We start from the raw sequence: 27,908 nt of genomic DNA, 5'->3' as shown, positions 1-27,908 counted from the left end.
CAAATCTAAGTCGCAAAGTTGTTTTAAAGCCTGTTATTAAACATTTCCCCCACTGCAGTCCCCAAGAAAACATGCTTCCCTCTGTATTTATATAAAGCTGGTAGGTGTCTCCATACCATTTTGTTACTTTACAGGGTGAATTATTTTATCTCTAAAACACCACAGTAAACAAGTCTAAGACTTTTGACCTTTGAATTAAAATGTGCCTGGGACATCCTGAAAATCTTATTGAAAGCAGCTGGTGGTTTAAAGGAGCTAATTAAGTTCGTCAGCACATATAGGATCAGCATTTTCACGGTTTAAAGGGTCAGAGAAGAAAGTACAGTCAGAATCACCAAACAAGTGATTAACAAGATTCCAAAAAAATGTCAGGGTTAGCAGAGGCAGGCAGGGCTGGGAGGTGGCTGGGGGCTGGCGCGGGATGGGTCAGGGCCCGCCATCCATGGCAGGGGATGCTGCCTGGCCCTGTTCCTGGCCACAGCCAAGCTGATCTGCTGCTGGAGCAGCCTGGGCTGTCTTTGGCACCATTTTTAGAGTTGTACATGTAAAAACTCTCAGTCCTGCATGGCAGAGCCAGGCTGGGTCGCATGAGGTGCTGACCTCTGCTCCAGCTGGCATCTCCCTGGGCTGCCAGGGCTTGCGCCTGCTCCCGGGCTGGCACTGGGCGTGCCTGGGGCTGGTGGGGCCGGCGCCGCCGCACCAAATCGTCCCCGCAGCTCTGTGTGGGTCAGCGTGATGGCCAGGGCCTGGCCGCAAATCTGCCCTGCTGGCTGACCCCGGGCAGCAGCGCGGCTCATCCCTCTGGCACCAGCTGTCCCCATCCTCCTGCAGCAGCTGCGGAACTACGGGGTAAAAACTGCCCTGGCTCCCACAATTGTCTGGGGATTCAGGAAGTTGCCCCAGGCGCTGTCTGGAGGAGCCATGTGCTTATTTTAGAAGGCAGGAGTGGTGGTGCCAGGCAGCAGAGGTAGTGCTGAGGCCCCGCTGGGCTGCGGGCAGGATAGAGGGGCTGACAGTGCACAACCGTGACAGCCGGCACCCCAGGACCGCCACTGCCAGGTGGCACCTCTGCCACAGGAAGCTCCCAGTGACCCGTGGGCAAGGGCAGCAGGCTTGGGGCGAAACCAGCGGACCCCAGAGACGGCAGGGCCCGCAGCACTCCCAGCTGCCCGCATCCCCAAGCAGCCAGCATGGCCTCTGGAGTGCAGGGATCCCTCAGAGCTGGGCACAGCCATCAGCCTCAGGGGTGCAGCATTTCTCAGGGGTGAAGCATTCACAGGGGCTCAGCACTGAGGCCTCCCCACAGCTCATTAGGTACTTAGCCCTGGGGACAATTCATAGGGAGCCTGGAGCACAGCGGGCAGGCGAGCAGCATGCTGACCCCGATCTGACTCAATGGATATAAATAAATGTATATAAATACATCAGTGTGTATAACTACATCAATCTACATAAATACCTGAAGAGACGATGCAATGAAGAAAAAGCAGGCTCCTGTCAGCGGAGCCCCGGCGGCTCCCCCTGCCTGCCAGGCCGCACTTCCGGGCCGGGCGGGTGCCGCAGCCCCGGCCCAGGCTGCCCAGAGAGGGGCTGGGGGCTGCTCGGGGAGGTCTCCAGCAGCCGCCTGCACGTGGGGCTGGGCACCCTGCTCGGGGGGCTGCCGGGCCGGGGGGCCAGGGGCACCCGGGGCTGCCTGCCCACCCCGACCGGTCTGTGAGTCTGGGATTCTGATTATGTGAAGTCTTAAGGACAATAAAGTAAGGTCTTTCACTAAATAATCTTTCTCCTAAGGCTGCTGGAACCTAAAGAGTTAGTGCATGTGCATGCATGTTTGTGTGTGCATGTGTATGTGTGTTTTGTGCACGTGTATGCAAATCCATGTGTATATATGTGCATGCACCTGTGCGCGTGTGTGCATATGAGTACAGGGCTGTATGTGCACATGTGTGTGTGAGCTGCACGGAAGAGCAGCAGATTAAAAGCGTTAGGTCACATGGGAGCTACTGCTGGACCTGCCCTACCTGGGATTTGGGTTCTTACAGTTAATAGGATCGCTGGAGCTCAAGGCCGTCATCCCATCAAGATAAATGTCTCTGGTGCCCACTTTTAAGCAATCCGAATTCAATTAGGCTAATTGGAAAACAAGTAAAGAAGGATTTCATTAATATAGCCATACAGCGTGAACCTCCACTCCCCCGCCCTGGACGGATGTTCAAGCGTGGCAAACCCAATGCCCGAGCCCTCGCACCAGGCCCGTGCCACTCACCGTCCTGACGTGGCCACCCCCACTCCTGCTGCAGCCATGGCTGCTCCCGTGCCCGCCACCAGGGCAAGCACTGGCAGCAGCTCGCTCCAGCCAGTGCTCCCTGGGGTTTCTGTCCTGGTGGGGAAAAAAAAACAGCTCTCCTAGAGACGGAGGAGAAAAATCCCACCAGAAAGGAATCAGGAGGTGACTGTCAAGGTACAAGTGCTGAAGCGATGGGGAGGCAGCAGCTTTCTCATACATCATGCTTTCAAAGAGGTTCTTGAACTGCAAATTTCCAAACTTCTGCAGAGAGAAAAGCAAAGTCAGTTTTTATAGCTTTTAACAATCTGTGATGTGATTCAGAGCATGCAAACTGCAGCAGGGTACAGGTTCCTGCTGGATGAATATTCCCCCCACATTGTCAATTTGCTGTCTGACCTTGAAAGTCCTGTTCATCTCTCAGGGTGGCAGTCCCTGCTGAACATCACTGGTCTGGAGAATGATTTCCCACCTGCAGACTGACTTCAGCTTCAGATGTCTTCTCTACAAGGCAGTAAATTATTTCAGCTTGACATAAAGACAGGAGAAAAGGAAACAAGAATCTGGGGCATTTTATGGTGCCAATTTCACTGTGCAAAGCCCCATCCGGTACACCTGTCTTAACAGCATCAACAGGTTCAAAATTATTCCCATTTACTCTTCATTATGCATAAACCAGAAGTAGGCATCGGGGACAGCTGTACTTTAGAGATTCTCCATCTCAAGAATTCTTGTTAGCTTCCAAACATAATTTCAGCAATAACTGTCGTAACAATGCATTGAAAAAAAATAATAATAAATTAAAAAGGTGGTGGAACAGGGGCCACCTTTGGAAAGGCAAGTAATAAATCCCACCTACTTGGTTACCTAATGAATATTCTCAGATCTGATTGCCCTGTACATTTCCAAAGAGAAATGGTCTTTGTGAAGCTGTGATATACCACAGCATCAATTTTTTAGGCTTCATACCTATGAGACATATCCCAGGAGACTGTGACAGCACAGGATTTAGCTAGCAGCCAGTGCATTAGACCCAAAAGGAAATGTTCAGATGCTTACCTATCATTCGCCACCCTAAACTCTGTTAGTCTCTGACTATTAGAGAAACCATCAGAGTTTCTGTGCTGCAGTCAGAACCTCCCTCCTCAGCGCCATCTGATGCCTCCTGTGTGTGTCAAGGCACCGCACTCTGCGTGCATAAAGCAGGGCAAGAGAGAAAAGGCAGCTCCAGAGCTGGAAGAGACGGAGCTGGTCTCTGCTCTGCTACAGTTTTTTCCATATTTTTACATGTTTTGACCCGGGGAATTGCTGCTTCCTTCAGCAACTCCACTCCCCTGCAAAAAGGATGCTACAATGACACAAACAGCTCTAGACAGAAAATACACCTGTAATGATCTACTGCTGAGGAGGGAGGAGCCTGCTCTACTGGGGAGGAAGGTCTCTCATGTACGGTGTGCAATGTGTACCCTGCTTTGGGGTGGAAGTCTTCTGCTGTATGTCACGTTGCAAGCAATAGCAAAAATTTTGAGTCTTGTTCCTGTATTTGCCAGTTTTGACAGGAACCTGAAAAGCTGCATTTGTGCCAAGATCCAATACCCTTAGTGGCTCTTAACTGCCAGGCCAGGGTCTGACCGACAGGCTTATGCTGCCTCATCTCACCTTGCTTACCTTGCTTTTTTTGTGTGTGTGTGTGTGTGTGTGTGTGTGTTTGTGTGCTACAACAAGCAAAAAGGATTCCCAAGTGTGCCCAGGGTTTCTGGAGGAACAGGCATGTTTTGTTCTGGTTGTGACTGCCATAAAAACCCAGCTCCAAATTAGAAGAAATTAGGGACATTGCACAGTTCATTCATCTTCGCTAATGGAGTTCTTGGGAAATACACATGTAGATTAAAGGAACACAATGGCCCCTGGCTGATTGCTTTGAGTACCCTCCAATGCCCCTACAATGGTATTGACTTGCTTTTTATATCGTGCACAAAAGCCATACTAACCTTTTTTTGTCTCTTCTGTTGGCCTCTTCCTTCTTTGCCAATGGATGGCTGAGCTTCCTCCCACCCCCCCCCCTCCACCTCCCCCTGGAAGCAGTCAGTGAGGGCAGACCTCACCTGGAACTATTAGGAAAAGCTGCTGAGCTACAACAAATTAACTTTGCGACATCTGACCATAACCCTTAAAAAGGTGTGGTTAAGGGCTGAAGCAAACACTGCCAATCAGGAGGAAGACACAAAAATGCAGTGAAGATTTCCTGAGGGAAGCAGTCGTACCTTTCAGTAGCTAGTGTATCTGGAAGAAGCAGTACTGATGTTTTTCATTCACATACACCCTCCTCAGGCTCGAAATGGAAGCATCTTCGAAGCTAAATGCAGGCTGAAAACCACTCTGGACGCTATTGTGTTTTTTACTTTAGCTGGGACAAAAGATGGTTGGTACCTCAAAGAAATGGGCAGGTGCTAGCAGGAAAAAGTGATAAAGAGAAGGAAAGAGAAAGGCAGGGAAAATAATAATGCAGGAAGAAGTAAGTTGGAGGCAGGAGACACGATGCTGTTCCCCAGTTAGGACTGTGCGGAGCCCATGCCCTCCACCAAGCCCGGTTCAAAGCGAGGCGTGGGATTCAGCTCTCCACCTCACCTTCAAAAGCAAACTGTAGATGTCCCATGCACCCTGTCCTGCCCTCTAGCCTCCAGCCCCACTCCCTCAGCAGAGGACAGGGATGCCGAATTGGCTCCGCTCACATGGCCTGTCCTCTGTCCTCTTGGGAGTGATACCAACAACTTGAGCCCAGACACCATCCCCCCCGCGCCGACACCTCCGGAGCCCATCCTCCCGAAAAGCCCACGTGCGTTTTCACCTGGTCAGTAAACATGACTTGGAAGGCTGCCGGACCCAGGGCAAGTACCCCGTCGGGGGACCACAGCATCAGCTTTTAGCCCCGGTGCTTTTCACCCTCTGCATTTAGCCGCGGGACAGTGCCACGGCCCCCTCCCGCCTCTCATCTGAGATGAAAACCGCCTCCGCGGCCGAGGCGCCCTCCAAAGGCACGGGACGGGCGTGGGCTGGAGCTGCCGGGGAGAGAAGCGAGTGTGCGGGGGTGCTCCGGGAGCCCCTTCCCCGGGCCCGTCCTCCGCGCTGCCGGCAAGCGGCCCCCGCGGCCCCGGGCCCCGCCGTGCCGGGTCGGTGCCCCCGCCCGTCCCACGACGGCTTCCGACGGCGCTCGGCCGGCCGCGGGGCTGCAGCGGCGGGGCCCGGCGGGGCGCCCGGCCAGCGCCAGCCCCGGCGGCAGCGGGGGGGCCCCCAGCCCCGCCTCGGGTGGCGTCGCCCGGTGCCGTCCGGGGCCGGCGGGGCGGGGAGAGGCGGGGGCAGTGGCGGCGCTGGGGGGGACGGGGGGGGCGGGGGGTCAGCGGGCGGCGGCGGCGGGGCCCTGGGGGCGCCCTGCCTCCCCGCCAGGCCGGAGCGGCGCGGGGCCTCGCCTTCCCTCTGGCCCACCGCCCCCCGGCACTCCTCCCCCGCCCCGAGGAGGCCAGCCCGCCGGGCGGCGCCGTGCCAGAGCTGCCCGCGCCGCCCCGGGGCCGGGCGGGAGCGCCGCCGCGCCGGGACCCCAGGCCGGCCGCCCCATGCACCCGCCCGGCGCCCCGCTCGCCATGGCCGAGGGCGCCTTCTCGCTGTCGGCTCCGGCGGCGCGCAGCCCCGGGGGGAACCCGTCGAGGCTGCACAGCATCGAGGCCATCCTGGGCTTCACCAAGGAGGACGGCCTCCTCGGCCCCTTCCCGCCCGACGGCGGCGCCGGCAGCGCCAAGGAGGCGGACAGGCGGGGTCCCCGGCACGGCCTCCCCAAGATGCCCGGGGAGCCGCCGCCGGCCGAGCGGCAGGGCCGCCCCGAGCGCTTCCAAGGTGAGCGCGGCGGGCGAGGGGCGCCGGGTCCCGGGCGGGCGGGCGGCTTTCCCCGCGGCCCGGGGCGGGCCCGGCCGGGCGGTCGCGCTGCCGCTGACTCGCCTCTCTCCCCCCGCAGAGCCGTACTGCCCCGGCAGCGCCAGCCCCGAGCTGCCCGCCGGCGGCGGCGAGGGGAAGCCGTCGGACGAGGAGCAGCCCAAGAAGAAGCACCGGCGGAACCGCACCACCTTCACCACCTACCAGCTCCACGAGCTGGAGCGCGCCTTCGAGAAGTCCCACTACCCCGACGTGTACAGCCGCGAGGAGCTGGCCATGAAGGTCAACCTGCCCGAGGTCCGCGTGCAGGTAACGCCCGCGCCCGCACGGACGGCCCCGGCCCCGGCCCCGGCCCCGGGAGTGCTGGTGCAGCACGGCCCGGCCGGACCCGGCGCAGCCCCGCGTTCCCGGCGCCGGCAGCCCCCGGCCCGGCTCGGCCCGGCCCCTCACTCGTGGCAGCGGGAGGCGCTCAGCCCCGCCGCGCCGACGGCCCCGTTGCTCCGGTGCCGCTGCCGCCAGCCCCGGCCGGCGCCCGGCCGAGCGGCCCCGCGGGGCGCGGGCCTCCGCCGCAGCTCCGGGCGCGTCTCCGGCCGGCCCCACTCGCACGGCCCCGCCGCGGCGGGCGCAGCTTGGCCCCGCCGGCAGAGACCTGCGGAGGCCGGGGCCGTTTCTCATCCGGCCGCCGCCGGTTAAGCGGCGTGTCGCGCTCCAGGGGTCCGGAGCGGCAGAGCCGGGCGGTAGACCTGGGAGCGGCGCGGCCCCAAGGTGGCTCCGTGCAGCCCATGCCCGGCCAGCGGCAGGGTGTCTCCACGGGGCCCTCACCGCGCTTCTTCCCCGAGCCCACGGGAAGCACCTCCGAGTCCGCTCCTGCCCCGGTGCCTTCTCCTGCCCTGCCCTGCCCTGGTCCATTCCCTCTGCTCCATCTCGCGTGTCCCTCTGTGCCTGGGAAAACCTCTGCCTTCCACGGCAGTGGCAGCGCTGTCCGGGGGCAGCGGTGCCTGGCTAACACGGCTGTGCTTGCAGGTGTGGTTTCAGAACAGACGGGCCAAGTGGCGGCGGCAGGAGAAGCTGGAGGTGACCTCTATGAAGCTTCAGGACTCACCTATACTCTCCTTCAACCGCTCATCGCAGGCGACCCCCATGGGCCCCCTCAGCAGCAGCCTGCCCCTGGAGACGTGGCTCAGCCCGCCCGTGCCCAGCAGCACGGCCCTGCAGAGCCTGCCTGGCTTCGTGGCCTCTCCGCAGAGCCTGCCTGGCAGCTACACACCACCGCCCTTCCTGAACTCTCCGGCCGTGACCCACGCGCTGCAGCCCCTGGGGGCAATGGGGCCACCGCCGCCTTACCAGTGTGGGGCCACCTTTGTGGACAAGTTCCCCTTGGACGAGGCGGACCCACGCAACACCAGCATTGCTGCCTTGCGGATGAAGGCCAAGGAGCACATCCAGTCCATCGGCAAACCCTGGCAGACGATCTGAGCTCCCTCTTCCAGCACCTGGGACAAAAGCACTGGGAAGGCTGGTACCGGGATGCCCAAGGGATGCCCTTGACCCGCTCTGGCTCCTCTGGATGAGGATCTGACAACGGAGGGCTGTCCCTCACACCAGCTGTTTCCCCATGCCCTGGCTTGCTTTGTATTTTGTGGTCATTTTAATCTCCTTTTCCACATGCCCTGCGGAGTTAGGGGTCAGATCATAGCTTAGGAAAAAAATCTCTTTCGTTCTCCCTTCTTGGCTGGATGCTTTAGTTGCAATAAAAGCTGAAGTAGGGCGAAGAGTGGCGTAGGGTGGCTGGGAACCAAGGCCTGTGTGATCTGGGGAGGGTTTTCTGTTTGCACCATTAAATGGCACAACTGGTGTGAAGGCTGTGCGTTGTGTGTCTGCACAAGGGGGCTGCCCAGGCCAGGCCCTCCGCTGCCTCTGGCGTGTGGTGGGGAGCGGCAGGCCTGGCCGTGGCCCTCTCCCTCCTTGCAGCCCAGCCTTGCTGGGGGTCTCCTGCTGCCCCCTGCCCCTGGCTGTGGTGGCTCCCCTCAGCCACTGCTGGGGGCTCTGACGGGGCCAGAGATGTGGTCCCATGGTGGGCGCACACCCAGTCAGTGGCTCCATGCTCTGCAAAGAGCGGCCGGGGTCCACCAGGGCCCAGCTGCAGCGTTCCCGCACTCAGCAGGGCAGCCCGGGGGCCAATGGGATTTGCTGCCCCCACCCTGGGCTGCCGGCCCGCGACACCACCTCAGAGAAGGGTCTGGCAGGTCCTGCAGGCCCCTGGCTTCTCAGCCCAGCCGCTGCTTGGGGGCTGACTGAGGCAGCTGGCCTGGCAAGGCTGGGGTGCTGGCAAGGTGCTGGGCCACGCTCATCCCCCCACTGCACAGCACCCTTCCCGAGGTGCCTAAACTAAATCTGCGGCATCTTTATTTTCCATTATCTCCGTTACTGCCCGTAATGGGGCTGAGAAGCTGTAATGAAACACCCCTTCTCCTCCACTGGGCACGGGGCGCTCTGCACACTCTGGAGGTTGTGGCAATTAACGTTTCTCATTAGGGAAGGGAGAAGGATGCACAAGCGCCCTCATTGTGTCCTGGGGATGATTCAATGCAGGCTGGGAGACCTCTCCTTTCACCATTTCCCACTCGTTGTGGCCAGACAAAGGCTGGCTTCTAATTATATTTTCACAATCTGTGCGTATCTTTAAGAGTCCTGTCAGAAACAAGTATGTCAGCTTTGTTCAGCTTCACTTCAGGGAGCTTTTTAACCTCAGACAGCAGTTTCTAAACATCCCTTCACAGCCTCCTCCACAGCAGCCCCATCCGTTGTCTGGAGAGCTCCTTTTGCAGATAATAATGAGAATCCCTTTATTTTGAAAACGCCTTTCCCTCCCTCTTTGGCCTCTGTGTGCATCCAGCCTGCCTCTCTGTATCAGGCCCCGTGCTGTGTCTGGGCTTCCCTTCCCCAGCCGTGCTGGCCTGGGGGGCAGGTAGGTGCAGTGAGTGCCCTGCTGCCCCTTTTACAGGTGAGCTTTGTTTCTATCACCAAGGATGCCCAGAATACAGGGCTTGCAGTAAGACACATCTCCAGTGGCTGTGAGGGAAGGATGTCTCCTTGTGTTTGAGATGTGCCTGCACACCTGGGCTGTGTCAGAAGCAGACACATGCTAACAGATGTCTACACAGGCTGCACACACCCTGCTACCCCAGCGGCAGGAACAGTCCTACTTGGTGTTACTCGGCTTAAAACCCTCCTGCACATGAACGCATTTAACTGTCACCCAAAACCTATTTCCCGTGCTTGTTGCTCAAATTAGCAAGCAAGACCCCGAGATTTCAGTGGTGCTCTCCCACATTTTGCCGCTATTACCCTTCCTCCCTGTTGCCTCCCATTCTCCTATGGCCTGAAAAGTCACTTGAAAGACCCCCCCTGACTTTCTGTGCAGCACCGGAATCAGCATTGATGCTCAGTAACTTGAGAGAGTGAAGCACTAGTAAGAGACAGTGACAGGACAGCAAAGTGAAGACACCTATTCACTTTTATCAAGCACTTGATCCAAAATCTGCAAGCAAAAAATGATAATTACGTCAAGCTGCAGCGATTGTTCTTTTACTCGGATATTAAGCAGGTCTTTTTTTTGCATTTTGTAAATGTGAACCCTGCAATGGATTATCTACACACAAAGATAAGTTGTGTGCTTCAAGGAAAGTGACAAGTTTACTGCCAAAAAGAAACATTCTAATCTGCTAAACATGAGTGGTCACAGAGAGGTAAATATTTTTTAAAACCAATAAAGGGACAGAACTTGCATCTCTCTTTTACCTTGTCTGGTTTCCTGTATTCCTACACTTTCTTTCAAATTGTCCCATTCCATTTTAAAAGCTCATTTGTTCAGTTTGTTGTAAATATCTTCTCCTCCTTAATTGGGTGCTGAGTCTAATAATCCTGCCTCGGCTTGTTAACTGTACAATGGCAGTCAGAGTTAATGACCCATTAGTGATTAATTCCTTAACCAGCATCTAATTGCTCACTGTAAAACCTTTTCTTAAAAGTGGATTAAATCATCTAGATCCTTAACCACTTCTTTACTCTAACTTTGCTAAGGCTCTTAGCCTGGCTGTTTCTGAGTGATCTATTTCTTCTTTTGCTTAAATTGTATTAGCAAGCTAGTATTGTTAGTGTCTATATTTGACTTCTTTGCAACATATGAAGTTCTAAGAAAGAATTATACCAATAAAAGATTGCGAGTGAAAATATTAAGATTTCTACACCCTTGCAATTAAGACAATTTCAGACAGAAAACGTTGTTATGCTAACCATGGCATTTGAGAGAGGTGGACTTGTAGGGACAGGGTTTGTCAGCGGTATGGTGCCGCTCATGGCAGTGTGTAGGCTTTGGTGGGTGAAGCTGTAAACACTTAAGAGTTTTCAGAAGAGTGGCCTGGTCTTCGCTCAGTGTCCTGGTTACGGGGCATTTGGCAGGGGCTGCCCCAGGAGACTCCTGAGAGGGATTGGTACATGGGGACAAATCCTTGCCACCATTCCACACACAGATGTGCACAGGTGCTCGCCTGGGGGTACCGCACCTCCTTGCTCAGGGGATGTGATGAGCCGGGACAGGCAAACCTTGCTGGGACCGGGAAGCAAGACAGTGTATGTCTGCTACCGGTCAAAAGGCAATCGCTCATAGTTAAATTGGCCTTGGGGAAGGCAGCCAGTATCAGCAGCTGAGGAGCTCTTTCCCCTTTCCTTCCAAGTTGCATTTTAATTGAATGAACAGGCTGAGCTAGGACCCTAGCTATGTTTGGAAAGCATTCCAATACATTTCCAGGTAAATCCCACACGACCTGTCTGAGCTTCATGTTTTTTACCTGGGGAGAGGATGGATAGATATACATTTATTCATATTATACAGACCATGAGATCACCCACTTTGCATTGGGCTTCAGAATTTTGGAAAAGTAAAATCGAATCGCTATCTCTGCATCTGCTTCATCTGTAGCAATCTCTCCACTTGCAAATGAGGTTAATCCTGGGTGATTTCTCATTAAGATATGAAATGTGGAGAGGCGGATGGCTTTTCCTGAGAAGTCTTTCCACCAGGCTTGGCTGCTTTTACCCAGACAGAAATCCCGGGCTTAATATAGAGAAGTGCTCTGTAAAGTTTTGTACAGGTCAATAGCATGAGCTATGCAGGAGAAAAGACAATTATCATCAAGAGCTTCGAAGATCTCTGAATTAGTAGTTACAAATAAAATGTCATCATGAAACTTGGTCTCAATGCCACCATTTCTCAGCAAAAAGTATGTTCTAATCTCTCTTCTTTCACAACCCTGCTCAAAATCCTGTCAGTATTCAAGAAAACTCACAAAGAATCCTGACCTATTTAAGTTGAGTAGAGTTCTGACCTGCAGTTCAGCTCAGCTGCTTTCCAGTGAAGCAAGACTGGCTCTCTGTCCAGGCTGACTCTCAGTCCCTGCTGGATGGGGTCAGGAGATGTGGCCATGTAGGTTAGCACTCCTTAGTACCCCCAGCTGTCACCCCTCTGCAGCAGCGAGCTGGCCATTGTGTCTGCTCCACAGCCATGACAGGTCACAGCCCCAGAGATGAAAGCACACAGAGGTCAGTCACAGTTTAAATTTATTTTCTGAGCTGTGGGGTCTGGGGCAATTTTGTTCCCTTCCTCTGCTGAGGACTTGTTAATGTCTGCAGGTGAGATGGAGACCTGAAGTTTTTTCTTTCCAGCTGCCTCAGCTACATCTGACAGGGGTTGCAAGTAAGAACTTTTAGCTACCTACTATCCAATAACCTCGAGTACCTGTTCCCATCTCCTGCCCACATCTGTCTTCAGTTCAATCTGTTGGGACATACTGTGAATTCCAGCTCCAACAGGCATTAATTCAAGGGTTTTTCCTTCATCTACAGTGTTTTGGGGCCAGACATTCAAGTTCTGTCTTCCATGCAGTCAGCATTGTCCTGTGTCACTGATGCCATGGGATATAAACTTGAAACTTTATTGACTTCCTTCATTATAGTTTGTCAGCCACTGAGTACCCATTTATAAAATCCTGTCATGGGAGCAAATGCTGGAATAAATCATACAAAAGAGAGCAGAACAAAAAGCAAGGAAGGAGATACTGATTAGGACATTATCACCCTGACATTACCAACTTTTCTGGCACAATGAATATGGTGTCTCCTCTCTCCTAGCATCTCCATATCCTGCCAATGGATGATGTGAAAATTGGCTGATATGCGGCTGTCATCTCTTTGGCATATGAAATTTCTGCCCCACTAAGAACTGTGAAATAAGCTTTTCTCTGTATAGAAAAGAAGTTAAAGTCAGCTAGCCAAGACTTTCAAGAAAGAGTTTAACTGTAGGCAGTAGGAATTTGGATGGCAAGAACTGAAGCTTTGGCAACTGATACTCAAAGAAGGGAGTGTTGGGGTAAACAAAGAGGATGGTGTTCCAGTTGCTGACCATCTCAGGTAGGTCAGATGTCCCTCTATTGAATCCTCCTCAGCAAGGAGGCAGCTGCAAGGAGTAAGAACACTGGACAAACCCAGAATACCAAGGAGGGGATGCTAGTTTTAAGCAATGTTTTTAAATAGATGGCTCCTCAGAAAGTCTGGCCCACCAGCAGCCCTCTCCTGCTCAAATGCCACTGCTGGCTGCAGTATAGCTCAAACACAGCATGGCTTGTATGGTAGGCAAATCTGCAGATGGTTATGCAGATGCCATAAACCAGTGTTTATGGTGAACCCATCATAAACATGCTGCTCCCCTATCCCCTCCCTGCAAGATCCTGCCAAATACTTTCTAGTTTATTAGATGCTGCCTCTGTGGGACAGGAGAGCGCCATTTAACATGCAGAGAAACTGAGGCACAGAAACACATGACTTACCCAAGCTGAGACAGGGATGGTACAACTGAGTTACCTATGCATATGCTTTTAGTGACATTTAGGAACCCCTTCGGGCAGCCTGAGCCATCCACACAGGCCTGGCACATACCACACAGGCTTTGCAAGAGAGAGAACCCTGCTCCCTCAGACCCACAGCCAGAGGCCAAGGCTGCTGGCAGCAGTAGGTGCTGTGCTTAGGATCCCACCTGGAGTCTGTACGAAGACTGCCTGAGCCTTTGGATGGCACTTCGGCTTCTGGGCTAGGCTTCTTCTCCTTCCTGGGTGTGCAGCACACGCACACCTTCACTCCAGTGCCTTTGGCCACATGAAAATTCAAAGCCACCTTCCCAAGCGCCCTTCTGATTTGGCTCAACCCCTTGCTCCACTCTGCCTTCATCACTGACAGGGCAGGGTGGGGGACGACTGATTTAGATGTATAAGTAAAGCTTTCCAGGGATGGCACCATATCCCTGAGGGTGTGTGGTGCTGGCTGAGCTGCAACATGCTGAGCAAGGTCCTTCTGCCTCGTGTGGTGTGAGGGAGGGGAGGCAGGGCTGGAACATCGTGAGAGCAGAGGGATTTTGCTGAGGTGCTAATCCTACCTGCGGGCCAGATCTCTCGCTGTCTTAGGGCACGGCGGTGATCGGCCAGAAAAAGGAGAAATGGAAAGCGGTAAGCAAGCTTGAGTGCCAAAAGCCCTGGGCCAGCGGGTAAGTACCCCGGGTCTTCGCCGTGGCTGGCGGAATTTGGGATGCGCGCTGTGGTGACCGGAATTTGCCCTGGAGCCCAGGATATCTGCAGCGAAGCGCGCAGGTAACCACCAGCGGTCCAACTGACTGCTCGGCGCGGCGGAGAGCCTGCAGCGACGAGCCCGGCGCTGGGCGCCGCGGTGCGCCTGCACGGCGAAGGGCCGGGGGCGGCCGGGAGCGGCCGGGGGCGCCGAGGCCCGGGGCTGCGTCCGCTGCGAGGCATCCGCTGGCCGGGGGCGCCCCCTGCCGGGGCCGGGAGGAGCTGCTCCGCCGGGCGGCTGTGCAGGTCCGTGAGGCGGGCCCGTGCTGCGGCAGGGCAGGCGCCTCGCCGATGCGCCGCGTCGTCGGCTCACCGTTCCACGGCACGGCTGGGTTCGGAGGCTCCCCCGGGTGCCCCTGGCCCGGCAGCCCCCCGAGCAGGGTGCCCAGCCCCACGTGCAGGCGGCTGCTGGAGACCTCCCCGAGCAGCCCCCAGCCCCTCTCTGGGCAGCCTGGGCCGGGGCACAGCACAGGAGTGCGGCCTGGCGGGCAGGGGGAGCCGCCGGGGCTCCGCTACGGCCCGCAGAAGAGTCGGGAGATGCTATTTGCTATCACAGTCAATATCCCCATAGCTGTGCCGCTCAGATAGAAACTGGATGTTCACACTAGCCTTAAACTGGTCCTAAAGGTCCTAAAGCCAAATCTTCCATCCCCTTAAGCATGCACTTCAACCGTACAATTATGCCAAAGGAGGGCATAGCAGCGAACGAGCAGGATATTGTACATCCCATTGCCTGGACAGAGTGCCAAACTCAGAGCTGTGAATTGCCTTTTGTAGCCTGGCCGGCCTCAATGCTCAGCTCCCATCATGAGATCCCTCCAACCTGCACAGCTAGCTTGCGAGTGCCTGGAGTCCATTGTTTCCATCAGTCATGCATCTTAGATGCATAGTTTGTGTCTGGGCTTGCACACGACTGCCTGAACCTAGAGTGGGCAATGTGGAAGCCAGCTCATGCCTGAGTGTCTCAGTGATGCCTTTTCCAGATCCTTCCCCAGCAGTCAGTGCACACCGGTGTACCTAAGAAGTCCCTAAACAACTGCATCAGAGAGTCAGATGTATTCAGACCACTAGCTACAAGGCTTGATGCTCCAAAAGGGATGAAGATGTCTCAGCAGCGGTACTGAAAAATGGGACGCTCTGACAGCTGGCTCTGACCTGTACTTGCCTAACATCTTGGCAGCCTAGCAGTGCCCTGCTCTGCAAGAATGTTCCTTGCAAGGTCCCTCCAGTGCAAGTCCTGTTCTCTCTTGCCTACTTTCTCCTTAACCCTCCTAATCTTTTATCCCCAAGTGCACAGTGCCTCAGCCTGTGCTCTGGTGTTTAATGAACAGCAAAGGCTGGTGCCTCTGCTGTTGTGGTGAGTAAACAGCTCATGGGCTGTGGCACTGCTGTTTTAGGAGGCACCATTTTCTTTCTTATTCATTCTTCTTTGACCCAGGTCTGTTACTCCTGTCACGATGAGTCAGTCTGTTACCAAAACTTCCAGACCCTTCTTGTAGCTGCATCAGATAGGCACAGCTATGAGCCCATGACTTGGACAAACACTCCTGCTCCACAGCATGGGCCAAGGAAGGTAGAAACTACACTGAAGATTGACCTTTGTCCAGATCTGCTTCTCCTGCGTTGTGCTGGGCTTCCCCTCATCCTTACGGTCTGGTCTGTCAGTGCTCTCATTTGAGAGGTGGCAGCACATAATCTCCTTGTCTGGGTATTTGATGAAGGCACTCTCCAGTTGGGTAATGAAAACTACAAGTAAGCAAGGAGCATTGCTTAGCTATAATGTGTTGTAGCCCCACAAAAGGTGTCACTCACTTGTTCTCCTGGGAGGCAATGTTCTTCCTTTAGACTCCTGTGGAAACACGATGGTGCTGGACCTGCTAGTCACATCTGTAGGAGTGCGTGCGTGTGTGGGAGCGTGCTCAGCTGCCGCTTCGCCTCTGAGTCAAACGAGGCAGAGCATCGCTCAGCAGACCTGCCTGCTGCCTGCCGTGGCAGTGCGTCGCGTTTCCTGCACTTGGTGCAGAGCTACCTTGGGAAGGCAGTGTCAGCTCCCCTTTATTGAACAAAAGGACAGGCCAGGGAGCAATTCAAGAAGAGCTTCAGTGGAAAGTGAATCATTCTATTGTATCTTTGTTACTAGCTACGACACAGCCAATTTCCATTTTATTAAATAAAAGTATAAACTCGGCCTTTTTGTTCAAACTATTTATTGCAAATGTTGAAATGTCATGTAATTTTAAACTAAGAGATGAACTGATTAGATAGACGTTGTATAATTAGTTGGAAGACCCTTCCACGACAATTATGCATATCAAAGCCATTTAAGTGAGAAAATGCAACCTTTAAAATGAAGTAGAGCGTAGTCATTGCTGAAACATACAAGAATATTTGTATTTAGATATTTTACTCAAAGGAAATATTGTTTACAGAAAGGAAACCTTGTTGATTATCTGATACAATCAAGTGCTTGTGAAACATAGTCTCTTATGGAAAGTATTCCATTTCTTCAAGGTTTAGAGACCTTCTTTCAGCTTGGAGTGTTCTCTTTCATATTCACAACTTGAAGCAAATACTCCATCATCTAATAAAGAGAGAAAAATAGTATTTATAGATGAGTCCTGACAAAAGTCACTCACTAAGTTAATAAGTCTAATACACAGGCTGCTCTGTGTATTCACATAACAAACAAATTCCTAATAATCTTTCCAAAACAGACCTCATTTGTCTCAGCTTAATAACCAACTGCTGAAGTATGAGGAAAGTCGTTCTCCTGAATAATTCAGTCTGCCATCTCATTTATATAATGTCTCATTAGTGATAAAAAGCCAAGTCACAGAAACAATTTAAAGCTTATTTTCCAACTTACTTTTTACACTTAGACCAGCTTGCAGAAGAGATTTCCTTTCTGTCCTTTAACTACTTTAATTGTAGTTTATTCACTGAATAAAGAGCAGGCGAAGTCTTCATTTGCTAATTTCATTTGCATTAACTGAAAATAGGAGAAACTAACTCAGGCACACCACCCTAAGCCTAATTTCCTGCTATGCTCAATTCTTGGCCATTTTGACTGTCTGTGTGCAATGATACTTATCCTCCTTTGGTTCAGTCCACTAGAAAGGGTTTTTTTAATTATTATTATTATTATTTTATTGTTATTGAGAACTGTACAGCACAGTGTGAGCATCAGTGGTGAAGAACGCACTGAGTGAATTTGAGCTAAGAAACAAGACCCTGAATTGAATTACCTGAAGGAAATATCTGTATTTACTTCTGCAGCCTCTGACTTTGGGGGTAGTAACTTCTGACCTTAAATTTAAAGTTCAAAATTTAAACTACATCAGTTACTTTTGAAAAATTCCATGAAATAAAGCCTGTATCAATACACTGCTTCCCAACAGAGCCTGTCTTCACTTACGTTCAGCAGATGGGAGCATAGGGTTGCTCACACACGGTGAGAGACTCCTTGTGGTTAGCATCTCCATGAGTGCTTACCCAGTCTACGACAATTACAGCTGCCTTGATCATGATTTGGTCTTGGGAAGGCTATTTCATCAGCTGAAAGTAGAGTTCGTGATTCATCTTTTCTTGCTCACATTTCAGCACCGCAACTCAGTAGACGATTTCACAGTGAATACTAATCCACTGTAAAAATGGTGGCTGGTTCCTCCTAGAGCTGGTTTCTATTTCAACTCAAACACAATATGGCTGGAAAAGTATCCAATGCCGAGTACAAACTTCTCATATCCACTCCACCATCATCATCAGTTTACTCTACTTGGCCACCTTCCACCTAGGCAGGTAGCTAATTTCATCCTTCCTGTACACAGACACCTTCATTAGCTGTGGTACAGCAGCACTTTAAATGAAGGTGTTGCCTGCACCAAGTATATTCAACATGGAACTCCTCCCATCCAGAAAAATCTACAGAATCAAAATCCAACGGTCATTTACACTCTTCTGTCACTGCATATACGTATGTCCGAATTTTGTATGTACCAGAATTCCATCTTTTTAAATAAACATTGCCTCTTTTTAAAAAGATAACAATTACCATTATTTAAAGGTTTAGGAAATTATCACAGTCTTCTAAAATCAAAGCTTACATTTAATCTTCAGGTCTTCTGCATCAGGAAGGCAGATCTCAAACAGATATATATAGATATATAGTTTGATTTTTAGGTGCTGGGTTTTTGCTTTCTGAAGCCAATGGGAAAAATACCTTCCATCTTCTCTAGACTGCATATAATCAGCTGTTTGTGTCCAACAGACAGAAAGGACAGCTTTGGCATTCCTTTCATGATTATGCTTTACTTCAGAATAGAGACAAGCTAACTTTATGCATTGGAAACAAAAGGTTCTATGGCAAAATGAGGTTCTGCCAGTTGTTGTATGTCTTAGTTACAGGAAAGACATATTTATTTTACCCCTCATTTGAGAATTCTGGAGACTTAAGGCAATAATCTCATTATTCCATGTATATGTTCAATGTCTGACCCCAAAACTGTGGATATTAATTTAGGGTAAAAGTACACGTGAATAGAATTCAGTAAGGGCAATATCTGGCCTTTTTAAGTAAGATTTATTACCAAATAGTTATAGACGTCAAAATATTTCCCTCTTTACATAGCATAATGGAATTTGTTTGTCTAATTTGATTACAAAGCTGCACACAGCAGAGCTGAGGATGCGATAAATAGCTTACTTTTTAGATAGTATTAATCACAGTTATTATAAGCATCACTGTCATAAAGCCATAGCCAGAAAGAAACATATGGACAGCATTCATATCAGTGGTGTAAGAGACGTAAATCATGACTTAATTTAATGAGTAAATCTTTATCCTTATGCAAGTCAGCGACAAGGTATTCATTGACCACTGCACTAGGATTTCAAGAGGGAGACCAAGGTGAAGTTAGCTGAGGAATATTAACTATGTAATATCACTGTAGAATATGGGAAGAAAAAACTCTTCCCGCTAATGTCTTTAATGGTGTGTGTTATTCTTTCTATACTGTTTCAATGTCACCCAGAAGAATCCTGCAACTCTATCACCATTTCTGAATCTCATGCGTTATAAAGAAAGGAGTTTTCTAGTACATTTTGCAGTTTACTTGATAAATCTTTTAGACTCAGAGTACTTTCTGCAAAACCTCACTGATATCCTTCTGAGTGCATTTCACAGGATTTTCCAAAAGAACAGGGGTGAATCTGTACTTGTACCAAAGCCTTGTTACCTCGTGAACTAGGACTCATAAGTATACTAACTTCAGGGAGGAAGAGGCTGGTCCTAGGTGCACATTAAAGCTTGTCTGTAGCCACAGATTCTTTCTGCGTGACCAGAGATGACCACAGTAGTGGTCCGCATCATCAGCCAGAGAAACTGATGCTTGGGGGAAAAAGACTTTGGCGTGAGCCAAATGCAGAGCTAGGAGCTGAAGAAACCCTCCAGCTCAGCTGCTCCATCCCCTGGGGCTGCAGCGCCTTGAAGGCAAACATGATAATGGCACCTGGAACGGCAACAGAAGGGAACAGCTGGTGTGATGTGCTTTGCACACAATGCTCTTTGCCTTCTCTCTGCATGCACGCCTGTTTTTCACACTAGCTTGTTTTTGCTGAGTTGATACAGAACTTGCTGTTGATGTGGTCATCTCAGCATGAAGTGCTAGAAAATAAAAGAATATAACAACCGAGCAACTTGAAGGGAATCCAGACACTGCAATCTCTTGAACACCTGCCGAATTTATGCCCAGCAGCAAATCAGTTCATAAGCAATATAATCTGTGACTGACAATTTCTAATCAAGAGTAAAATCCTACTTGACTGAATGACTAGTGCATTAGGCACATTTCTAGTAATTTTCTGGACAACACACAAGTTAGAGGAAGCCAATACGTCACTGTAACACAGAAGTTGACTTTAAGGAATATTTTTACAGGTTTTGTCTTACTTACATCTTTCCAGCTGCTATTGTCATCTGTCTCCCAGGTATTCCTCGTATACCAGGGAAGCCCTCCTTTTAAGAAGTGAGCACTTTTATTTTCATTCCCTTCCAGCAGCCGTAGCAAATATTTGGACATTTCTTCCCACTGCAGAGAGTCATCCAGCTGCTTGATATTTTCAGGTAGTGCTGAAAATGGGATCTTGCTTTCTTCTTCATAACCATAAGGAAAATCTCCAGTGCTCTTTTTCCCCATTAAATGTCCTGTAAGAACAATGACTGTAGCATGAAATTCACCCAGACAGGCATGGATTTGATAGCTCAAACATCAGCTGGAAGTTCAAATTGACCGATAGTGTGAGGGAAGGAGAGGGAAGGGGAGAGAAGAGAAGGGAAGATGTTGAAACTGAAGCACAGCTGGGACTGGAGATGTTGTCGGTGTTGTGCACAACTGGTTTCCTACACTGGCAGAAGGAATGTTTCTCCAAACTGGGCAGAGATGACCACACATTTTGCCTAGAGCTAGGGAGAGGCACCTGGTTAGATTTGCTGGAATAAGGACTGGACGGAGAAGCTGAAAGTCTTAGACTTTCCTTGCCTTGATGTGAGATGTGGGAACTCTAATATTAAAGTCTACGCTCCAGTGCCTTTCCAGCAGCTGAACTGGACGCGTTTTTGCCATCCCATGCTTTGCTGCCATTAAAACGCAATCGTAATCGGCGCTGGGCTGCGAAGGAGACCACCGGGAGTGGCCGGCTCCGTGCTGAGCACCCGAGGGCAGCGGCTGCGCCTCGGCGCTGGGCAGCTCCAGCTCCTGCCCAGCTGCCCTCGGGCTGGCCTCTGGTTCCCGGTCTGAGCACGGAGGCAGCGGGAGGCGACACGGTCACCGCGTACCCCGCGCCCTCGTGCAGCGCAGCCCCGTACCGCGGAGCGCGGCGCGGCGGGGCCGGCAGCACCGGGGCGGGCGCGGCCGGCGTCGCCCCTCCTGTAGCGCCCGTGCGCTCGCCAAGTCCCGGCACCGGCACCCCGTGCCGACCGGAGCCCGGCGCTCCCGGCCGCGGGGGAGACGGGACGGCCCCTGGCGGGGACGCGGCGACCGAGGGGACGGCGGCGGCCGGCGCAGCAGGTGGCCCGGAGCCCGACGGGGCGGGTCGGGACGGGGCGGGTCGGGACGGGGCGGGTCGGGACGGGACGGGGCGGGACGGGACGGGACGGGACGGGAAGGGTCGGGACGGGACGGGACGGGACGGGACGGGACGGGACGGGACGGGACGGGACGGGACGGGACGGGAAGGGAAGGGTCGGGACGGGACGGGACGGGGGACGGGACGGGACGGGACGGGACGGGACGGGACGGGGGGGACGGGACGGGACGGGACGGATCGGGACGGGTCGGGTCGGGACGGGACGGGACGGGACGGGACGGGGCAGATCGGGGATCGGGACGGGGGACGGGTCGGGGGGACGGGACGGGACGGGACGGGGTCGGGGACGGGACGGGACGGGACGGGGCAGATCGGGACGGATCGGGACGGGACGGGACGGGACGGGGCGGGGCGGGACGGGACGGGGCAGATCGGGACGGATCGGGGGACGGGACGGGACGGGACGGGACGGGACGGAACGGAACGGAACGGAACGGGGAGACGGGTCGGGTCGGGTCGGGACGGGACGGGACGGATCGGGACGGGACGGATCGGGACGGGTCGGGACGGGGGGTCGGGGGGCGGGAGGGAACGGGACGGGACGGGACGGGACGGGGACGGGACGGGACGGGACGGGACGGGGATCGGGACGGGTCGGGTCGGGTCGGGTCGGGACGGGACGGGACGGGACGGATCGGGACGGGGCGGGACGGGGCGGGACGGGACGGGTCGGGACGGGGCGGGACGGGACGGGTCGGGACGGGACGGGGCGGGTCGGGACGGGTCGGGACGGGACGGAGACTTACCCACAGCCCAGTGGCTGCCGCGGGGATAGATCTTGGTGAGCGCGGGGGAGCCGCCGGGCTGCAGGGGCGCCGCGCCGCCCTGCGCCGCCAGCAGCGCCAGCGCCAGCAGCGGCAGCGCGCCGGGCCGCCGGGGGCCGCCGCCGCCCATCCTGCCGCTGCCGCTGCCGGTGTCCCTGCCCGTGTCGGTGCCGGTGCCGGTGCCCCTGCCCGTGCCCGTGCCGCCGTCGAGCCGCCCTCCGCTGCGGGCCGGCCCCCGCCCGGGCTCCGGCTCCGGCTCCGGCTCCTGCTTCGGCTGCGGCTGCGGCTGGGCCAAGCGCTGCCGCCGCCGCCCCCCTTTATACGGAGCCGGGACCGGGCGCGAGCGGAGCTCCCGCGCCTGACGCCTCCTCACGGGGCCGGGGCTGCGGCCGCCCCCGGCCCCCCGTGCCTCCGGCCTGCCTCCGGCGGGGGCGGGGGCGGCCTCACGCAGCCCGGACCCCCCCGCTCCGGCGGGGGGAGGCGAGGGGACGCCGCTCCCGGGGTTCTGCGGCCGCCCCGTCGGGTCGCTCTCCCCAGCCGCCCCCGCCGCAGCCCCGGCGCCCCTCCACCGGCTGCCCCGGGGCCGCTCGCCCTGTCCCGGCCGCTCACGGGGGCGCCGGGGGGTCCCGTGCTTGCGGAGAGCGCCGGCCATTTCGCTCGTAGCCGTTTTCTAATTGCGTTTGCAAGCCAGCAACTTCAGAGAAGTCTGTGCTCCCCTCGCCCCCTTCGCCTGGCGGCTGTGCTGCCCTGCGGCGGCCGCGGGCGGGCCGGGTTCCCTGCGCCGGGCAGCCCGGCGGGGCCGCGGCGGGAGCGGAGGAGCTGGGCGAGGGAGCGCGGGTGCAGGCGCCCGGCTCTGCCCAGGGGGAGGCTCTCACGCTGCCAGGCCAGGCTGCAGGACCCGGGAGCCAGGGTGTATCACAGTATCACAGTATCACAGATTTCTAGGTTGGAAGAGACCTCAAGATCATCGAGTCCAACCTCCGACCTAACACTAAGTACTCCACTAAACCATATCGCTAAGCTCTACATCTAAACGTCTTTTAAAGACCTCCAGGGATGGTGACTCCACCACCTCCCTGGGCAGCCCGTTCCAATGCTTAATAACCCTTTCGGTAAAGAAGTACTTCCTAACATCCATGTCTGCCTTCCCTCTCTGTTGCACAACTGCTTTTTGGAAGGACTCTAAGGTCCAAATAAATCTGCCCGCATACAGAAAGCATGACAATGTCCCCAGAACTGATTTGCTGCTCTAGCCTGAGATGACCGAACAGGTTGACAACTTTCGGAAGAGCTTATGGGAAAAAGTTGCTCCAGCATTTTTTTGAGGCAGAGAAACCATTGTAAAATGACAAAACGCAAAGGACAGCATCATTTTAAGTTCATTGAGAGAGAAGATCTTGGGCAAAGAGTTCCTTTTAATTTTCAGCATTGCATGAATTTACTGTCAGAGGTGTTTATGAATATGACTCTCAGGTTTGCAGGACTTTCTTCTTGCCTTGCAGAGAGACCCTGTAAACTTTCCAGCACTCTGAGGCACCCAGAACGGGCTGACTTCCTGATAGTTAACGGGTGAAAGGATTTCCATCCTGAAGAGATGCTGAAGAGGAAAGGGTGGGTGAGTCGCTGAAGGAGTCAACAGAGGACTGTGGAGGCCATGAAGAACTGGAACAGTTAAGTGCGTACTCAGCTTCAGGTACGTAGATTTGGTGGAGGGAAGGTGGATGAGTAGTAGAAGCATGTGGAGTCCTGATGTGCTGTTTGTCCCAGAAGAGAACAGACACAGGGATGTAGTCGTGTGGAACTGGCACAGTTTGTGTGCTGGTTTAGTGTCTAGAGAAATGTGTCATGATACAGTTTACGGGGCTGACTGCAAGGGACTTGCCAGGTCCTTCAGCTGACCCCACAAATCTGGAACCGAACTATACCCATAGTTCTTTCCTAATGGAAACTACCGTGGGTGTAAACTAACATAATTAGTGGGCAAATCATCTAGCACAATCACTTTTGAAGTCAATTGTGTGGCCTACTGTATGAGCTGAATTGTTCCCTTGTTTAGTCTTAGTTTATTGCATCTCCTTTTACTGCTTCATGCGATTCATTCCTTTATTTTGGTTATTAATTATGCATTCTTGTTTAATTTACAATAGTATTTCCATGCCTCAATCAGGAGTTTCAGTGCGCAGCCTGTGGCACAGCTACGGAAAACACGTGCTCTGTGCTGAGCAACAGATGATCAGCCACAGCATTGCCACCCGTGGGAAATTCTAATTGTTCATCGCAATTCGAGACAGGAAATGGAAAATTCAGAAAACTGTCTATTTTCAGAAGAAAGCAAAGCAAAACGTTTGGCTTCTCTAAGTCGCAGTGGCCGTACTGGAAGCCCTCCAGCCGTCCTCGCCTCCCCGCCTGCTGCTCTGGAGCCACTGTGCCGGGGCCCCAGCGGGCTCCCCGCTGCCCTGGCCTTCCCGCCCCATGGCCCCCGGGCCCATGAGCACAGCATGGTGCATCACAACCCCGCATGGCGTGGCCCCGTAGGGCCAGGGCCCGGTATCGGCAGGGCAATGGTCGGCTGCTGGCACTGCCACATCCACACGGGCTAACCTGGGAAACCACTTGCTTTCTGCCACTACCTTCTGCACAGTGCTTTTGTTACTTTTCAGCCATTTCTGGTGGTTTTGCCTCTGTTGCTTTCTGTCGGGTTTATTGCTGATGAACAGCATAAACCAAGGTTGAAACCCTCTGATCAAAAAGTCACATATGGCTGTGTACAAGACCTACACTGTTAGCAGGCTTTGGCTAGCAGTGCCAAAGCATGAATTCTTACTCAGTTGGTTGTTGTCAAGCACTCCTAAGTCTCACTTGCTACAAACACTATCCAAACAACTAAACCTTTCTCAGATTTTGTATACGTACTACGTCTTTGTACATTTCATGTGCTAAAGGATGTGCCTTCACATTAAATCTCATTTCACCCTGCGTTAGGTTACTTTAATTTGAGTTTTCTCCTTATGCACTTCCATTTTTATATCTTGCATTATGGTCTTAATTTGTTTGCTCTTTAGATCATTAAAATTACAGTGAAAAGTACAGATCTACTGAGTTGATTGAACTTGGGTTTGAATTTTCTTTTTAATTGGGATTGGCTTTTTGAATTGAGGGACATTTTTTGCTGAGAAAAAAAAAGAACAAAACCTTATCTTCAGGGTTTTGTCATAAGATGCATTTTAAAATCATGTTAACTACCCCAGACATTCAACTGGCTTACCTGAAGCAAGCCACCAAGAGGGTTTTTGGTCTTTCTGGAAAAGGAAAACAATAATTTTCCTAAACTAAAGCAACCCTAGAGGCCTGTTAATCTTTTTAGGTTCTACCTTTGCTTTTATACTGACAGCCATCTTGACAGCCTGCTCTCATCATTGTATTCAGTGGAAGCTTATCCTCGCTCTTTTCAGGAGAAAAAGACCTTAGTAAGATCTTCAGTCCCACAATTTGCACATGTATCTTGATTCATGCACACACTCAACTGAAACCCATGAAGACGGAACTTAAATATAGAGCCCTCAACATATCTACAGAGAGTATCAGAGACAGACTTGTGCTTTTCCAAAGGAGCCTAGGCTCTGTGGAGCCTAGGCTTACACATACCCCAGAACATATCGTATTGTTTGTAGTATGTGCTGGACACACCAGAAACTCTACTTCATTCGTCTGTAAGATATAGCTGCCTGGTGAAAAGCTGCCTTTCTTTGGGGATCAAAACATCCATCACGGCATTCTCAGGACCTTCCTCACCCTCTGTCAGAATGTCTGGCTGCCACTTTGGCAAATCTAATCCATGAGAGCCCAGCAGAGGTGAGCTGACCTGCTCTTCCATGCCTTGCAGTGGGCTGAAGAGAAGGTGATGCTTGAACAGTTGCACCTGGACCACTGAGGACAGCCCCACGACTGGCGGGCACAGAGCGTGCAGATGGCAGGGAGAGGCAGCGGCATCGGCCCTGACCAGACTAGGACTCTGCGACAGCCGGCGGTTGTTTATCACAGCCCCACTAGGTGCTGCTCGAAGGAGGCAGGCTATGGCCTGCTACGTGAGCAGCTGATCCTGCACACAGCACCTCGCTGGGTGAGCCGTGTCACTGGGTGCAGGACGTCTCAGTCCCAGGGGAGCACGTGCCTGAGTGATGCTGCTTGCCTGTGGCCTCAGAGGAATTAGGCAGACAGGTTAATTAAATGAACTGAATCTCTTCGATAAAAACTCATGCAGCTTGACAACCCCCTCCCCAGGTCCTTAGTGGCTTTCATGGAGTAGGAGAAAATGGCAGCATCTTCGGACTGATGGGGCATGAATTGGTGCACTGTGTACCCTGCCTCGTCTTTCACGGGGTTGTAGCTAGAACTGGGCTGCAAACACGTGAATGAGCAGCGCAGCACATGGAAAACACACCTGCAAAAAGAACCAAGTACTAGTTCTCAAGCAGAAAAACCCAATCTTTAGGACATAAAACCCAAACCTCCATTTAAAACTAAGCCAAAGCACAGCAAGGATGCTGAATAATTCCCATCTGCAAATGCATAAAGCGGGCAAGAGGGGCATCTGAGGCCCTGTGGCGGCTGGGAGCACCTCCACCACGACAGCAAGAAGCCAGGCAGTGGAGCGCGGGGCGGTGCATTGCCACCGGCAGCCCACACGCTGCCAGCCTGGCCCAGCTCCTGCGAAGTGCGGCCGGGAGCCGAGGTGCCAGGGCAGCAGGGGCGTGAGGCACAGCCGTGTGCCCTGCCTGCACCTCGCCGGCAGCAGAGCAGCAGCCAGGGGTGAGGTCTTGGCACTCAGGGAAGGATGTGCTCCAAGTCCAATCGCCATGGCAGGGCTTGTCCTTGGGTCACAACTTGGACCAGGCGCAGGCTGAGGACCGCTGGCCAGGGCTGCGGGGATGGGCCCAGGGATGAGCCCTCTTCCCTGGCCTCGCTGCCACCACTCAGCCCAGCAACAGGGCTGGCCCACTGCTTCGACATGTTTGTGCATTACAAGCATGTCTTTGTTTACTTCCTCATAAGGATAAAAAAGTAACATGGATTTATCCTAATTCTTATTTTTTCTATTAACCTCTTCAGGAAAAAAAAATAATTTAATAATATACAGAAATAATGTACTGGAACCCCCACAACAGGAAAGGATCCAGGTACAGTAAACATATGCAATCAGTTTAAGTGACTTGTTCATATGAGACAACCTTTCTTTCTTAAAGAAGAAATCCAATAACATAAATTCCCATAACGTAATAACATAATAACATAAATTGTGAATGCCCCATCCCTAGAGGTGTTCAAGGCCAGGCTGGATGAGGTTTTGGCCAACCTGATCTAGTGGGTGGCATCCCTGCCTACGGGGGGGTGGGGGTGGGGGGGGGGCGGTTGGATTTAGATGATCATTCCAACCCAAGCCATTCTACGATTCCATGACTCTATGAAATTCATGGTTGAACTTCAAGAAAAAGCTTTCTGTGTTTTCAGATACCTTTCTACTTGCCATGTATCTCTTTCCCTGTGGCAAAGTGAACTACTGTTGCACTTCATGGCAGAAAACAGTAATGGGCTTTAAATGCTGATATCACAATAGCACTGTTTATTTTGCTTCCTTCACATTTTAGACAAATATGATTGTTCTATCGGCAAGGCAGTTTTTATGGAAATAAAAAGGGATAAAAGAAAAATGGTGTACCTTTCATCGTTTTCTTTGTAGTGATTCTGACGTTACAGGTAGCTATGGCATATATACAGAGCAAACAATGGTTTAAGCATATCAGCAATGTAATAATAGGGCACGATCACTAAGGAATACTTTGTAAATGTTGAAGATGCTGAATGGACTAGTCTTCAGTGCTCCGAACCTGTACTGAGGGCAGGCGTTCTGCAAACAACCTGAGCACTGACTCTCAGCAGCAACAGTTCCCTGAAGAACTGCAGACATTTTTTCAGAAAGGAGCTCCACAACTTTGCAGAGGATGAACAACGTGAAATGATAAACATTTATTTAACAAGGCACAGTTTAAGATATTTGGCATCGTTTGTACCTCATTTTAGGAAGTCCTAGACCTTGACAGTTGAGGCTTAACTAAGGTGATG

At 52.9% G+C, this 27,908-nt stretch overlaps 2 protein-coding genes and 1 long non-coding RNA gene across 7 annotated transcripts in view; 1 reads left to right on the top strand and 2 right to left on the bottom strand.

The window, feature by feature from the left end:
- LOC106044922 (uncharacterized) overlaps positions 1–6,571 on the bottom strand; it is a 42,411-nt gene extending 35,840 nt beyond the window's left edge. For 2 of the 4 annotated variants that reach the window (XR_010827538.1, XR_010827537.1), the window contains exons 1-4: positions 6,413–6,571; positions 4,549–4,734; positions 2,684–2,788; positions 1,460–2,548 (exon numbers count right to left, since the gene is read on the bottom strand). This is a non-coding gene — a long non-coding RNA (uncharacterized lncRNA). Of the gene's footprint in view, positions 1–1,459; positions 2,549–2,683; positions 2,813–4,548; positions 4,735–6,412 lie in introns of all 4 variants that reach the window. The other 2 variants (XR_010827540.1, XR_010827539.1) reach the window with 2 other exon arrangements.
- On the top strand, positions 5,859–8,515 carry RAX (retina and anterior neural fold homeobox). 2 transcript variants are annotated; one of them, XM_066987944.1, is made up of 3 exons: positions 5,859–6,172; positions 6,291–6,505; positions 7,232–8,515. In XM_066987944.1, the coding sequence occupies exons 1-3, from the start codon at positions 5,896–5,898 to the stop codon at positions 7,682–7,684; spliced, it is 945 nt and encodes a 314-aa protein (XP_066844045.1). In that variant the 5' UTR covers positions 5,859–5,895; the 3' UTR covers positions 7,685–8,515. The 2 variants fall into 2 exon arrangements, with proteins under 2 accessions (XP_066844045.1, XP_066844044.1); XM_066987943.1 differs by having other exon boundaries at positions 5,861–6,172; positions 6,291–6,517; positions 7,232–8,513.
- A 7,655-nt stretch (positions 8,516–16,170) lies between these two features.
- GRP (gastrin releasing peptide) lies at positions 16,171–21,918 on the bottom strand. Its single transcript, XM_066988732.1, has 3 exons — positions 21,771–21,918; positions 19,833–20,083; positions 16,171–16,462 (listed from the first exon to the last, which is right to left on the bottom strand). The coding sequence occupies exons 1-3, from the start codon at positions 21,916–21,918 to the stop codon at positions 16,409–16,411; spliced, it is 453 nt and encodes a 150-aa protein (XP_066844833.1). The 3' UTR covers positions 16,171–16,408.
- Between the last annotated feature and the right edge of the window lie 5,990 nt (positions 21,919–27,908).

The sequence above is a fragment of the Anser cygnoides genome, chromosome Z, assembly GCF_040182565.1.
Source record: "Anser cygnoides isolate HZ-2024a breed goose chromosome Z, Taihu_goose_T2T_genome, whole genome shotgun sequence".
NCBI lineage: Eukaryota > Metazoa > Chordata > Aves > Anseriformes > Anatidae > Anser > Anser cygnoides.
Note: the sequence above shows the minus strand (reverse complement) of the source record. Positions and strands in the feature narration are given on the sequence as shown.

Bases quoted from the DNA above. Each gene is read 5' to 3' on its own strand.
- RAX (XM_066987943.1), top strand. From the start codon at position 5,896: ATGCACCCGCCCGGCGCCCCGCTCGCCATGGCCGAGGGCGCCTTCTCG. The intron at 6,173-6,290 runs GTGAGCGCGGCG...CTCCCCCCGCAG, and splicing joins CCGCCCCGAGCGCTTCCAAG to AGCCGTACTGCCCCGGCAGC. The intron at 6,518-7,231 runs GTAACGCCCGCG...CTGTGCTTGCAG, and splicing joins TGCCCGAGGTCCGCGTGCAG to GTGTGGTTTCAGAACAGACG.
- GRP (XM_066988732.1), bottom strand. From the start codon at position 21,918: ATGGGCGGCGGCGGCCCCCGGCGGCCCGGCGCGCTGCCGCTGCTGGCG. The intron at 20,084-21,770 runs GTAAGTCTCCGT...TTGTTCTTACAG, and splicing joins CGGCAGCCACTGGGCTGTGG to GACATTTAATGGGGAAAAAG. The intron at 16,463-19,832 runs GTAAGTAAGACA...TCTCTTTATTAG, and splicing joins ACAATAGCAGCTGGAAAGAT to ATGATGGAGTATTTGCTTCA.